Source organism: Pomacea canaliculata, linkage group LG12 (assembly GCF_003073045.1).
Source record: "Pomacea canaliculata isolate SZHN2017 linkage group LG12, ASM307304v1, whole genome shotgun sequence".
Taxonomy (NCBI): Eukaryota; Metazoa; Mollusca; class Gastropoda; order Architaenioglossa; family Ampullariidae; genus Pomacea; species Pomacea canaliculata.
This window is the reverse complement of record NC_037601.1, coordinates 20,309,940-20,323,921: the sequence shown is the minus strand read 5'-3', so window position 1 is coordinate 20,323,921 and position 13,982 is coordinate 20,309,940. Positions and strand designations below refer to the sequence as shown.

Sequence of the window (13,982 nt, the reverse complement as noted above, 5' to 3'; positions counted from 1 at the left end):
TGATTAGGTGGTGTAGATGCCAGAAGCTGTTATAGCCAATAGTTTGAGTTTTAGACAAAACAGCAAAACACGAGAGAAAGTGTTGCAGGTTTCTTGTCTGCATCAGTGTACGATCGACGTGACGGAGAGCAACTTCTCTACAAAGGTTTTATTTTAATAAGCCATTCTTTGACACTTCTGGTCGTAAATTCATAATGAGTTCCTTTATTTTTAGCAGCAAACATGTATGAAAACGAAACTGGACTTTTCAGTCGACATGACACCTTCGGATATTATCCGCTGGTAATGTGCCCGAATGAAAATATTTTGACATTTGTATTTGCTCCAAGAACATCAACTAGTCAGAATGAATAAACATAATAAACATAACTTTCCGTAGCTTCTTGCTTCATTTTCGATTGTTTAAATGTTTCTCGTAATTTTTACGAGTCACTCTGTGACAGTAAGTCCCGGTCGTGACTATTTTCCTCACAAAATTTTGCTACCTATGCGTCTACCGTTTGTTTTAGTTTGTACTTTTATGGTCAGCAGTCGAAATAACGTTCATACTGGACATCACACGGTAACTGAACTTGCTGGGGCTGCTACAGCGAAATAGCAAACCCGAATGGTTTCGAATGCAAAGGGTTTCGGGCCGATTTCTATTGGAAACTTTTTTTTCCGTTGGTAAATGTTTTTTAGTTATTTTTTATCATCATCAATAATCATCAATTATCATCATCATCTTATGGAGAGCTGTGTGTGTTGCTAAGAGAGATCCCGCGCCCGCACACGAAAACTAAGCACGTGTGCATAAGGCAGCGCTGGGGTTTAGATAGTTTTTCTGTTTTGGTAAAATGAATGAACAGAGGTCACGCTCTGTTGAGGTCAGTGTTGGGTTATTCGCGCATGCGTAGAACAGGCCAGTGACAGTATTTCTGAGGTAGGGGGGAAGACACTAATTATAATTGAATGCCCACTGGCTAGGTGACTTCACCTCCTCAGGCGGGAGTTACTGTAGTTTGCGGTTCGGGGTAACTGAACCAACTGGTTCCTTACCTACAAGGACAATGTCACCTATAGATAAACTGCCGGTGTCCAGGAATACATGAACTCGACACTCAAGCGCAAAGGTCTTCAGCGTTCCTACAAAAAAAATCAGCAAATTAGTCTATTTTAAGTAATTAAGCCCTTTCCTCCGTCCACGCACGTGTGCTCACCCCTTTTTTTGTAGGGGAAAAAATTTGGGGGGAGGGAGCTGTAGAAATATTGAGCCATGCGCATGTGTGCACGCGTTCTCTGAACCCACAAACACGTGCGAAAAAAGAGCAAAACGACGAAATTCTTCCTTCGAGACCAAAGAAGAAGAAAAAAAGGTCGCAAGATAATTAGTGAAGAAAGGTGGAGACCACTCCTGAGAAGCCCGGTGTTGAGATTCAGCCATGCTTCAAGATGAAGAGCGTCATTAACGATAGGAAGTTGTTCAGCTTGTGACGATTGCCCACCATGCTACACTCGCTGTGCTGCGGCCCCCAAGTGCCTCCTTCAGAGGACATCTGAGAGCTGTCGCCCTGTTCCCTACATGACCCCGACCCTTCACGCCATGCCCACAAGTAGGTATATCACCCGCCTCTCGCCACAATCCTCCTCACTTCTTGGACAAACCAACAGCCGCAAGGTGCAGTGCCGGTGGTGCTGCCTCTCACTGGCTTTTGTCTCCATCCGTCAACTTCCACAATTCTTGTTTTTATAAACATTCTAAACTTCTGTCCGGACTGTCATTACTTCGTCGCAAGACATTCAGTGACTTTTCTTCTACGCTGCTTCGGACATCGAGGAATATTGTTTCTGGCTGTCAACAGTAACTGATTTCTTTGGAGTTCTGAAAAACTGAGACAAAACATTTCTTCTTCGTGTCTGTGACTTTCACGAGACTTTCTAAAGGTCGATCTGAAGTGCTTGAGCCGAAAAGGAATAATTAATGCTTGTTTACCCCACCGATTTGTGCCAAATTAACAAACTGAAAACATTGTCAGTTGGAGATAGAACTATTTTCTGTGATTTCCTTGACTACCACAGAGACAGCAATGCTCATTTTTCTTGGGAAACAAATATTTTCATTGATGGACACTCATTAACTAAAGCATTAACGCGGTAAGTACCAATGTTATTTTGCACTCGTTTCTCTCGGGCTTTGAGGTCTTCCAATGATCGTTATTTGGCTTTTTATGGTTTAATACGATTGTATTCTAATTATTTAAAACTATGTGAGAATTTTTAGGGGTAAATCTTTGAACAATGATAATGTTTGGAAGAACATTGCCGGCAAAAGAACCGGAAGTTTTTAACACTTGAAGCAATCGCAGATTTCCTGTTACGGCGATGATATTTTCTGACTCTCGTTATCCGCGCTTTCATCAAGCAACAAGTCTGAGACTCCGCTTCCTGTAATCAACTCTGACTGTAAGATGGTAATCGATCATCTATTTTTATTACAAGTCTATGTAATGCTTTCATCGTTAAACGACGGCTGCCAACCGCTGCAGATCACGTGTTCAGTGGACGCGGGTGATGATCATAAGAGAGGTTTACTTAAAATGCTTTAGTTGTCTTCAAGTCCACAAGGGATCCTGTTTGAATTCTCAGAAGTTTGGACTTTCGCCTTGGTTAGGCTTTATCCACAGAGACAATAATTTTATTATATAATTCATCTTTGCCTATAAAACTAGCATCAAGTCAAACAAACAAAACTAAAAAGGGTGCTATGTTCAAGTTAATGCTGTTAATTTTTTACCTAAAGCCATTTCAGGGTGTAGCAATGGAAAGGCTGGGTACATCCCGCAATTATCACTGCCTATGAAGCATCGGTGCAGAAATAGATATTTTAGGAATACATTATAATACAAGAGAATCATTTATTTTTATTTTGTTTTCCTACACCACAGCCACAACTGCTAGGGTCACAAGTGTCGTTGTTGCGCCAGGTGACCTCCCCACTACCAGCTCTCATTCAAGATGGACGTGCAAGTCGCCTTCACATCCTGCACCGACCCGGCCACCCTCAACCTCACCGTGACGGAGAACGGGGTGAGCGAGCACGACCGTCTGCTGCAGTGCCTGAACGACGAGAAGGCAGGCCTATACATACCCGTCATCGTATTTCTCGTCGTCCTGATCATCACAGGAACGTTCGGCAACGTCCTCGTCTGCTGTGTCTACCTGCGCAAGTCCTATAAGGCGTCCTCCACTATTTCATCCTGTCCCTGGCCATACTGGACCTCTTCAGCTGCGTTATAGGGCTGCCCACTGAGATTGCGGACCTGAGGTACCCGTACATGTTCGACATGCCCATCGCCTGTAAGATACTCCGGTTCTCACACTCAAGTACCATCATTCGCCTCCAGCACCATACTTATCCAGGTAAAAAAAATAAATAAAAGAAATAAAACACGCAGCTACTAAACGATTTAAATAATCTTCTGAACTTTCCACAGCTCGCAGGGTTTTAGTTTTATTTGGTTGGACTAGTCCAGTTGGCTTAGTCATTATTATTGTGACGAACCGATAACAAAATATTGCGCCTCTTGTAAAAAAATTATATTTCTCACAGCAAAGCTGTGGCCGGTTAAACCAAAACTGTTTCGTAAAGCACATAAGCAGGAAATTCTAGCTCGCAACATTTCATGAAACCTCGCATCTCTGCACACCTTGCAGGTGGCCTTCGATCGGTACTTCCGCATCTGCAAGCTGGGTCAGCAGTTCAGCGTGCAGAAGGCCAAGTGTCTGTGCACCATGGCCATCTTGCTGGGTGTGCTGACATCCTGGCCCAGCTGCCTGCTGTTCGGGCGCAAGACAGTCAACCTGCACGTGCAGTACCACGAGGACGAGCACGCAGGCCACAGCGCGCGCTACCACCCGGCTCAGCTACGCCACGGACCGCGCTACAACTTCCAGCGGTCCCCACTCCGCCACGAGACGCTGGTGGCGTCCGACTGCTCTACAGACGACTCCATGCGGGGTACCATCTACCCGACCATCTACTACCTCTTCCTCTTCTCCTTGTTCTTCCTCACCATCGCCTTTTTCGCCGTCCTGTACACGCGCATCGGCGTGGCCATCTGGCGGCGCAAGCGCAAGACAATTGGTTCCAAGATCTTGACCAAGGCAAACAGTCAGGTAAGGGTATGAAGCCTATGAAGCACAGAATGTTTTGGGTGGGGTGGGGGAGAGAAGTATTGATAGTCTGAATGAGTCGTCATACACACGAGCCTGCCCATAAACAAGTTTAGGCAAAGGTGCAGCCAGGTGTTTTGTCCTCAAAATATAATTTTTCTAGGTTCTGCAATACATCTTTCTCTCCTCTGTGTGTGTCGAGGGGAGAAGGGTATAGTGGTTAAGCACATCAATAATCGCTTGTAAAAAAAAAAGGCCCATGGGTATTACACAATTACACAGTAAGGAAAGTCAGACTGACTTTATTTTGTGCTTTTATTTTGTCCACAGCAGTCCGATCAAACCAGTACTGAGCTGTCGTCGGAAGCCGAGGCAACTGGCAGTAGCCATAAGAATAGCCACCACCCTCCCATTCTGACCACCGGAACTCTTCCCCGAGGAACTGGCGGCAAAGGAAGCCCCAAGACAAAGGAACCGGAGCCAGAAGTGGTGCAGCCGAACAAAAAGACGCAGATCCGAGTCGGGAAAACCACCACCGTGCTGTTTGCTGTGACCCTGGCCTACATCCTGAGTTTTCTTCCTTACCTCGTGGTGATGATTCTGCGCAGCACCATTAAGGACTTTGAAGGACGGCTCAGCCCAGTCGGCGAGGTCGCCTACAAGTTCTGCGTGAAGTCGTTTTTCATCAACAACGCCATCAACCCGCTCATATACAGCTTCCTCAACGCGGGCTTCCGCAAAGATGCCCGCCAGACGCTGAAGAAGATGTTTCACAACTGCTTCTGCCGCTGTGTCTGCTGCGGCGCGTGCTGCTGCGGTGACCCCGGCGATGACCTGGACGTGCCCCACTCACCTGTGGCCGTGTAACACTGTCTAACATGCCTGTGATAAGACATTGTGACGTACCGCACACACCCGTGTAAGACACTGCGATGTCGTGTACGACCCAGTCATGTGACCCACACGCCCGTGCTCTTGTATGAGGCTGTGACGTTCATCACACGACCGTTTATGATGCTGTGACGCAGCCAAGTGTGTTACGTGGGCATTAGTAAGCAAATGTCTCATGCACGTCAGTCGTTCAATCTCGGTGCAGCCCTCGCGAGCATCGCTCAACACAGTGAGGTGTCTGCAAGCCCAGAGGCGTGGCCATGCTCTTCACGAACAGCCAATGCTTCCAGACTTTTCTCAAAATCTGCAACAGCAACTCAGATGTGCACGATGAGAAACTGCCACAAAATGCGCTGCTGTTTCGGGAAGCCAGGGTTTTCAAATTTAAACTTCAAATCTCTTTGAATACCCGTTAAGTAAGCTGGCTGTGACTAGAAATGACCTGTCTGTAGCTATTTTGCAGTTTGACACCTCTTGCACAACAGATAACGGTGATGTTTTTGCTGCTAAGTGCTTCATGAGTGTGTTGTAACAGTTTTCCAAGGCAGCACAACAAACTGTTGAACTGTTTGACTTGCAGACTCTGGTCACTGGACCTGCTGGACGTTTGGTACCTGCTATAAAGTTTATACCTGCATTGAAACTGATGCTCTTTTATCGGCAGTAGCATTACATGATAAATGATTTCATTAATTATCGATGCTCTGCTGATGTAGCAGCAACATATGTGTAGATCATGGTTCACATGCACAACCTGTGTCACACCGTATGCACACAGTGCTAAACAGTCTACCTCATAACAGGTTAGCATTTCTCTTGTCTTCAGTTTCTGAATAATTTTTTAAAAAAAAACTTTGTTTTGGGACTGATCAGATTAAGAGATGTGCAGAAAGTGTTTATAAAACATAAATCAGGAGATCAAAAAGAATCATTGGAGACCTCTTATAGAGAGCACATGATACAGCTTGCCTTTTGTAACTTCAAAAGCGTTTGACTAGTTTTGAACAATCTGGTGTCCTGAAGAAGGAACAGGACATCTTATGGATTTGAAGGACATTTGAAACTACAGTACGCAACAATCTCCATCCTCCATCATGTGGTCTGAGAACTTTGAGATACTTTTTACTAATCTGTACTTCCAGTTTGTAAGTAGATTTAGTGGAATGCATATTTGGTGTACATATTGAGTTTGATACTTAAGAAAAATGGCTGTCAAAATATGTATTTTAATAGACATCAAAGAATGCTTTACCCAGCATTCTGAAATGCCTGTAACTGAAATTATTACTCACATGATGAATAAAAGAATTTTTATAAATTCTTTCTTCAGCACAAAAGAGTTTACAATCTTATTGGCAATTGTTCTCAGCTAATTTTATTTACAGTTTCTGTAAAACATTAAAAAGTTTCATCTAAAATTTTATTTTAACATAATTGCACCACTGAATGATGGTATATACATATCCTGTACACAAAATAGTTATTTTTGTTATCAAACAATGTTTATCACTTTAAAGTTATGATAATATAACAAACATGCAAAACCTATTTTAAAAACTGCATATTATTAAATTTTATAGCAAAGGATATCCACAAATTTCTAAACATAAGCAGTTAACTATCAATTAATAATATATACAAATTAAAAAGTGCTGCAAATATGTTACTGCATTGTGCACCACATCTCTTCATACACCTTTTTAAATAAACGGAAATAATAAAAAAAAAATGCACATGGCCACTCTTTCACTTATGAGACACACACACATATATACATACACATAAATGCTGCCTTCCTTCCAGAACATGGACAATAGTTATCCAAATTACAGATTGGTTTTGGGCAAGGTCCAAGACAAATAAACGACAGTTTTCTAAGACATGTTGATGCCTGCAATATTGTAGAGACTATTGCTTGAACATGGAAAATCATTGTTGATGCTTCTCCTTCTCCACACACACAATGTACAGACAATGATCTGGTATCAAACCTACCCACCAGTTCACAAGCCGGTTTTAAGTCTCTGTTGCTGTAGGTAAAAAATGTCCAGGCCACATGTCTTTAGTTCATTCTGAAAAGAGAGAGAATGTGTCTTTGAAAATCTGACAGACACCATAATGAAAGTTTATATTTGCACACATTAAATATTTGCAAACAGTAGCAATGTTGCACAAGTTCAACAGCCTCGCAAAAAACTTTCACAAATGCATTACATTAGGTGAAACCAGAAATCCTAAAATCTGACTAACCAGGAATCCAGTGCAGCAGACATAATGATGAAAATAATGATTTTACAAAAATCCCTCTCTCTCACACACACAGTTTGTCTACAAGGCTTATTACTGACCACATCCAGATTCTGAAGGATGTGTAAAGGCGCAGTCGTCACCAGTTGCCTCACTGTGTTAGCAATCTCATGCACATCACTAGTTTGTATCATATGCTGAAAAGAAAACCAACCAAATATGATGAAAAATTCATTTTATATGCCACCATCTACGTAGAAAGAATTATATCATCACCAAAACAAAAAACTGCCTTTCACATAATAACAGTTATTATCTAGATACAGATTAATCACACAAATGAATTATTATCCTTCAACTGATCATACAGCAACAAGCGAGTGTTTCATTCAAACTATTATTACCTTAATTATTATAGTTTTGATGCATCCTGGAGACCACATTAAAACTGAGTTTGATTTACCTGTGAAAAAGATGATGCCTCTTCAAAGACTTGACACAAGCTAAAGCACAGGTGAACCACCAAAGCAACAACATCTGCATCCATGGAGATCTTGTGTAGGGTCATCTGTCTCATACATCTGAGCAAATGTGCATGTCAAACAGTTTAAAATTACACCAGCATAAACAATGTGGCTGCTAAATTAAAAAAAATCCTGAACAATATTTGATGAAAGTGGATATTTTGGCCTAGTGACTCTGTGACAAGGAAAACTAAATTAAATAATCAAGGTGAAATAAATCAAGACAATTTGTATGCCATACATGATGTTCTAATATAATGTGACTTTTTTTAAAACTTTCTTTAATAGGCAAACTGGATAATAAACATAATAATGGGAAAGAGCATAAGAAGCACACAACTTTATAAGCTTGACACTATAAAATTATAAAATAACTAGAATGACATAATAAAATTTCTTCCACCCTGATAAAGAAATTCTATGGCAAATAAAAAACTGCATCTTGATAATAAAAATAAAGTGTATGCAGTGCTGGGTCAAGGTTGCTGAGTTAGGTTATGAAAAAAAAGGTAAGGTTAGTTTCTCTTAATCTTTTTTGCTCTTTGTGATTTGCTAATGATTTAAATTCAAAATGCAGTATCAGGAATGACTAAATGACACCAAAGACTGGAAATAATAATAAACAACAATTAAAAAGTGTATTCAGTCAGGGTAAAACAACACATGGAAAATAGAAACAGAAGGTGATTGAGTGTAACAATGGAAGAGTGGGTGCTCCTTGCTGCCATTTTAATAGGTACCTGAAGATGACAAGATTTCTCAGCGACTCCCTGCCAAAGCGTGCCAGTCTGCTACACTGTGATGTCTGCTTCTGACTGCTCATAGCTTCTTTAAATAACCATAGATTTTTCTGCCACATTTCTCCTAACCATTGTTTGGGGCCAAACTCCTTTGAAACAAATAAAAAAAGAAATATATAAAAATTAGAGACAATGACTGTCATCAGGAGTGGTTATCACAAGAGGAATAATAACTATGGAACTAAGCAGACACACCTCATGTTCTGCAGAAAGGCCATGAATCATGTGGGGATCGGACAGAAAGAGTAGCACAAGTTCATTGAGTACTGACAAAGCCTGCAACATAAGAACATTATAACATGATAATCTTCACTGCATGCTGAAACAAGACAGACCCAAAAGTTATGGTTAAAATAATGTTTTGAAGGTTGAAGTTAGCCTTAATAAATTTTGACTACTAGATTTTATTTGATATTTTAATGTCAAGATTCATGTAGATATTAAAACAGCTGAATAGCTTGAAAAAATGGAGCAAATACACGAATAAAGCCACTATTCAGGAATGAAAAGTAATAGTCAGTCATTTCCTGTTAAACAAGAAGAGACTAAATGAAGACACATTATAAGTAATACTCTCTGAACTAATGTATTTATAAGACCTGAGGACTGTGAAAGATGAGGAACGTCTAACACTGAAGGGCAGAGAACTCCAAGGCCAAAACTCATAAGAGAAGAAATAGAATCTGTAGGGCATGATGCTGAAGTGACCAAGACAGAAAAGATAGTAGTCTTAGGAAAAATGGAGAGAACAAGAGAATAGTGAGAGACCAGAATAGGATATAAACATTATACACATATTATATGACCAGGCCAGAGAGTATGTATATAAGTGGAGAACACTGAAGCATATTCATACAAACATATATCTGTAATAAATGTGTTCGCAGTTAACTAGCATTACTTTGCAATCTTTTTCCATAAGCACTTGAAGAAGCTTGTCTACAGGATGTGATGTTCTCCAGTTTCTGCATGAGAAGAAGTAAGGATGATCATATAAACAATAATTTTATAAATGTGCTTTGTACTATTCTGAGTTACAAAAAGTTTCTAATGCAAGTTCACTAAGCTATCAAGAAACAGTACACTGAGAATATTACATACTGTGTGACATAATCCCATACCTTTACGTTATGACAAGTTAGGTGTCATGCATGTTATTTGGTAAATAAGCTGTTTCAACAATTACCTGTGAAGCAACTGTGCAAATACAGTTGCTCCAAGAACAAATGATTTCCTTGCAGATCCTGGTGCAAAAAGAAGGGTTCCATCAGTTAAAAACCTAAGACAAACAGACACAAGCAGACAAAGTATATGTCTTACTCTTCTAAACATCAGTTTGTAGAATCACTAGACTAACATCAAGGAAGGAAAATATCTGCTTAACTTATGATAAGTGGGTCTTCAACATCTTACGTTTAGTTAATGCATTTCTGTGGTGGTCTTTTCTAGATTAAAACTATTATTGAGTTAACCCCCCACCAAGCTTTCTTGTATAAAATTATGCATTCAGCTATTAACACATATATTGATGGATAATAATGTATATATAACCTGATTTCAAGTATGCTTAAACAGTTTAAATCTGTGGGAACTGTAAGCTACTTTGATCACATATATAGCCAGGAAAACAAATACAAAGTTGTAAGAATGGGGTGGCTGTTGAGGAAAAAACTTGCAACAGATCCCTACAAATTAAATTTACCTGTCAGTGTCTAGGAGAAGGGATGGTAGATCACTCAGGAGCACACTGAGAGGCCGGGAGTTTGGGAACAAGAAGCATAGTGCAGACCAGTGTACCTTCAAGCAAAGAAACAAAACTAAAAACATTTCTACTAGGAAAATGGTTCTTCCACATGAAACAAAGTCAATGAGTAAAGACCAACAACCTTAGTGGAAACTAGCATCAGTAACAAAGCGTCCGCAAAATTCATTGGATGCATCAGCGTTTTGGGTTGCTTTTAAGATAGATTCTGAGATATTCCATTTCAACCAGCCACAGATTAGACAACACAGGCATCTGTGTAAACAAGTCTTAAAGAAAAAAAAAACCAACTGTGATAACAGCCAAATTACTTTACTTTCTTTGAAGTACCATACAAGTTTATTAGGAGATTGCTAGATGGCATATTACCAAAAGAATGTAATCTATCACATACTTCAACTCACCACACAAGACAAAATAATTATTGGATGCTCTTCAAATGGTTTCATAACATCTTTTCCAGAGCACTGACTGGCCACAATATGGTAACCCTGCCGAGAAAAGTTTTTCTGTGTTTAATCTTCTGCCAGGTGCAATAACAGAGAAGGATTCTTCACACCACTCCTTGCTACATGAAACTCATGCTGTGTACTCAAAAATGAAGACAAATTTTAACAATGTCAAGAATTTTGATAGTTTTTAAATGTTACCTGTCAATTAAATCATAAATAAGTGATTATATTTTCACCATCATTAGCTACTCTTTAATTTAATCTAACACCTAGTCTTTATTTACTCCACCACCATTAAAATCACAAGAAGAAGAAACATGCTAATATTCTCTTTTCATGGTATTTTGAGATAAAGTATACTCAGCTTTTCCAATTTTAATCTTTGTAAATAATGAATAACATTACCTGTAAGAGGTGTGAAATAATCTCCAGGGAAAAAAGCCTCCTTCAGCAAAAGAAGGTATCTGTAATCAGAGGTCAAAGTTCAAAGGAAGTTTATATACCATTTCCATTTAGGGATGTTCATGAGTCAGCTAATAAAGTTATGTCCTTGAAACAACAAACTGCATTTGGTATAGAATTTTTTAAAATCTCCAAACAGTATGACTTTCAAATCAAAGGCTGTCTTTTAATTCCCTTGGTTATGCAGCGTAAATGCATGTCTTATAACAGTCCAATTCTACACAAACACACAAAAATTAAGTTGTGAATTTAAGCATTATTTTCCACAACCTGATGTCACTTACGTAAAATAATAAACTGTGGAAATTAAGCTCAATACTTTACTATGTTGTTTATTTCTGCACAGTTTAACTTAAGAACATGGAAAAAAGTGTGTGCGTGCTGCAAACGGTGAGTGTCAAGACTGCTGCCAGACAATAAAGTGGTTTAAAAAATGGTTTTGTACACAACCATACCAAAAATTCCTCTAGAAATCTGATAGTCACATTCACATGTTCCGGGCTGACACGACTCAAGGTGCTATTTGTGAAAAACAAATATGGAGGAAGGCCAAGTAACGTCCTGCAAGCATAAACATATATTTCATTTTTTTCTTGCTGGCATTTATCTGACATTTTTTCTGTCAAGACAAGATAGAGTTCATATTCAAGACATTTCTGCTTTGTTCATAAAAAGAGGAATTAACTTCCAGTTTAAAGCAGATCACAAAAGATTATATACATTAAACATTGTTGGAAACAAGCAATAAACACAACAAAATTTATGAATGAAAAAATAATGCTGCCTTAAAAAAACCTTATAAAAGTCCTGCCTGAACTAATTTTGAGATCACTTCTGTAACCAACGAAAAAGACAAAAGAACATTAATATGCATTTTATTTCTTCTCATTTTTACCTCATTACTGCTTCAGGAACAACAGTAGTTTGAGTTGGCTCCCGTACAGGCTTTGTAAGTCTTTGCACTTGTTCCAGAAGCCACAGTTTTACAGTTTGCTCCTCATCTATGGTTTGGTCATCTTGCTTTTCCCACAAATTTCTCACCAATTTCTTTTGTAATTATAAAAAAATATTTTAATATTTGACATGAAGTCTCAGTTCCTGATTTCATTTAATTTAAAAATTATTGCAATGAGAAGTGGTTTTGGATGGAAATTTTGTCTTTGATTATTCTTTGTAACAAAGCAGTAAAAAAATACTCCAAAAACTGTAAAGGTAGTCCAGTAATCTTTCTGATGAAGTGGAGTGAGGTGTTAAATACTACACTTATATTATAGCCAGCACTTCTGTATGGTCACTACTCCTCTCCCTTTCTGTGGCTGTAGTTATCTAGGGGAAAGATAACCATTCAATAGCTGGAGACATAGATATGAAACTGGCTAGTGTGCTTCCCTCTGTTTGGATGCTGGTGCTCTAACCACCTAGCAATCAGTTCTTGAATTATTTGTAGAATATAGTAAATCCTGCAATTAGTGGACACCCTACAACTGCAAACTGTCTCTACATGACTATTATCCCTCTGTCAAAAGCTCAACCATTTCAGATACCAGGAATGCCAAAACAGCAAGAAGTGTACAAACATCAGATGTTGAACATTTTCAGGATAAAATCACAAGTATCACAAAATGAATTCAATATCAACTTATATTTCATTGTTTCAAGAATGAAACATGAGATCACTATAAAAAATCATGCCAAACCATTTCATTACAAGTTATTTGTTTTTGATTGTTTGAAGGATAAGATCACTCTAAAAAAAATAATGCAATGCTGTTTGTTATAGGCGAAGGATCAATTTTATCTTTTTTAAAAACCTCCCAATTTCCATGATTTGCAAAACTAAAATTGATTTGTTTTATGTAGACAAAAATTATCCCAACATGAAAGATTGATGTTTCCTAGTCAGAAGGTTCAAGAGCGTGGGATGCACAAATGATAAATACAGACTGGTTATTCATTGAAAAGGTCAAAGAAACATACATAGAAATTAATGGAAAATGTTAATCCACTTACCGACAGTATAATTAACAGATCTTTAGCAGAATCTTCCAGGTAAGTTTTAGGCTCAAACAAATTACAGAGGTGCCCAGAACAGCTTTTATATGTAATACATTTTTTATAGGATCTATACAAAGTGAAAGAACAAACAATAATGATTATACTTAGATCCTGCACTTTGAACCTGCATTATTAAATTTACTTTTCTTTATTTTTAAATCGCAATTGCAGATTTTCTGTAACCGAATTAGAACTGAAGGGATTACAATACGTAATATAATATTTACAATAAAACTGCTTTTATGCACTCAAAATCTATTAGACCAAACTAACAAGATTAAGTTGTTGTCAAATTTCAATACAAAACAAAAGTATGCCTGTACAAACACAATTACTGACACCATATAAAACATGTTTTGTCTTTAAATATCATTGACATTGACAATCCATTCAATATTTTTCTTCCTCTCTGCCATCGTAGGTCGAAATACATGTAGACATACCTTGTGAAAATAGTTGCAATTTTCTCCATAAGCATAATGCAGCAGTCAGAAAGAGAACATCTATCATCAGCTCTACTACAGAAATAACTCATCATTGCAAGCTGATAGCTGCCTCTGAAAAGAAAGAACCCCAACTTAAATGCATATTACTCTAAAATCAAGTGTTTACAGACATTCCATACATGTTCTTCTTC

At 38.6% G+C, this 13,982-nt stretch overlaps 2 protein-coding genes across 2 annotated transcripts; one reads left to right on the top strand and one right to left on the bottom strand.

Annotated features, from left to right (window-relative positions):
• The first annotated feature begins 1,407 nt into the window (after positions 1 to 1,407).
• LOC112576949 (octopressin receptor-like) lies at positions 1,408 to 6,759 on the top strand. Its single transcript, XM_025259832.1, is given in 6 exon segments — positions 1,408 to 2,133; positions 2,925 to 3,220; positions 3,223 to 3,374; positions 3,376 to 3,399; positions 3,694 to 4,155; positions 4,483 to 6,759. Coding segments are annotated over 5 exon segments (1,401 nt in total). The 5' UTR covers positions 1,408 to 2,133; positions 2,925 to 2,994; the 3' UTR covers positions 5,020 to 6,759.
• A 15-nt stretch (positions 6,760 to 6,774) lies between these two features.
• On the bottom strand, positions 6,775 to 11,827 carry LOC112576952. The gene is made up of 11 exons (XM_025259840.1): positions 11,746 to 11,827; positions 11,234 to 11,292; positions 10,781 to 10,867; positions 10,317 to 10,411; positions 9,801 to 9,893; positions 9,516 to 9,579; positions 8,810 to 8,890; positions 8,555 to 8,703; positions 7,754 to 7,871; positions 7,392 to 7,487; positions 6,775 to 7,115 (listed from the first exon to the last, which is right to left on the bottom strand). The coding sequence occupies exons 3-11, from the start codon at positions 10,823 to 10,825 to the stop codon at positions 7,047 to 7,049; spliced, it is 810 nt and encodes a 269-aa protein (XP_025115625.1). The 5' UTR covers positions 10,826 to 10,867; positions 11,234 to 11,292; positions 11,746 to 11,827; the 3' UTR covers positions 6,775 to 7,046.
• Positions 11,828 to 13,982: the final 2,155 nt, after the last annotated feature.

What these genes read in the sequence shown, in the direction of transcription:
- LOC112576952 (XM_025259840.1), bottom strand. Translation starts at nt 10,825, where the DNA reads ATGAAACCATTTGAAGAGCATCCAATAATTATTTTGTCTTGTGTG. An exon ending in CTTCTCCTAGACACTGACAG is followed by an intron (nt 9,894 to 10,316) that starts GTAAATTTAATT and finishes TGTTTGTCTTAG; the next exon opens with GTTTTTAACTGATGGAACCC. An exon ending in GCCTTTCTGCAGAACATGAG is followed by an intron (nt 8,704 to 8,809) that starts GTGTGTCTGCTT and finishes TTTGTTTCAAAG; the next exon opens with GAGTTTGGCCCCAAACAATG.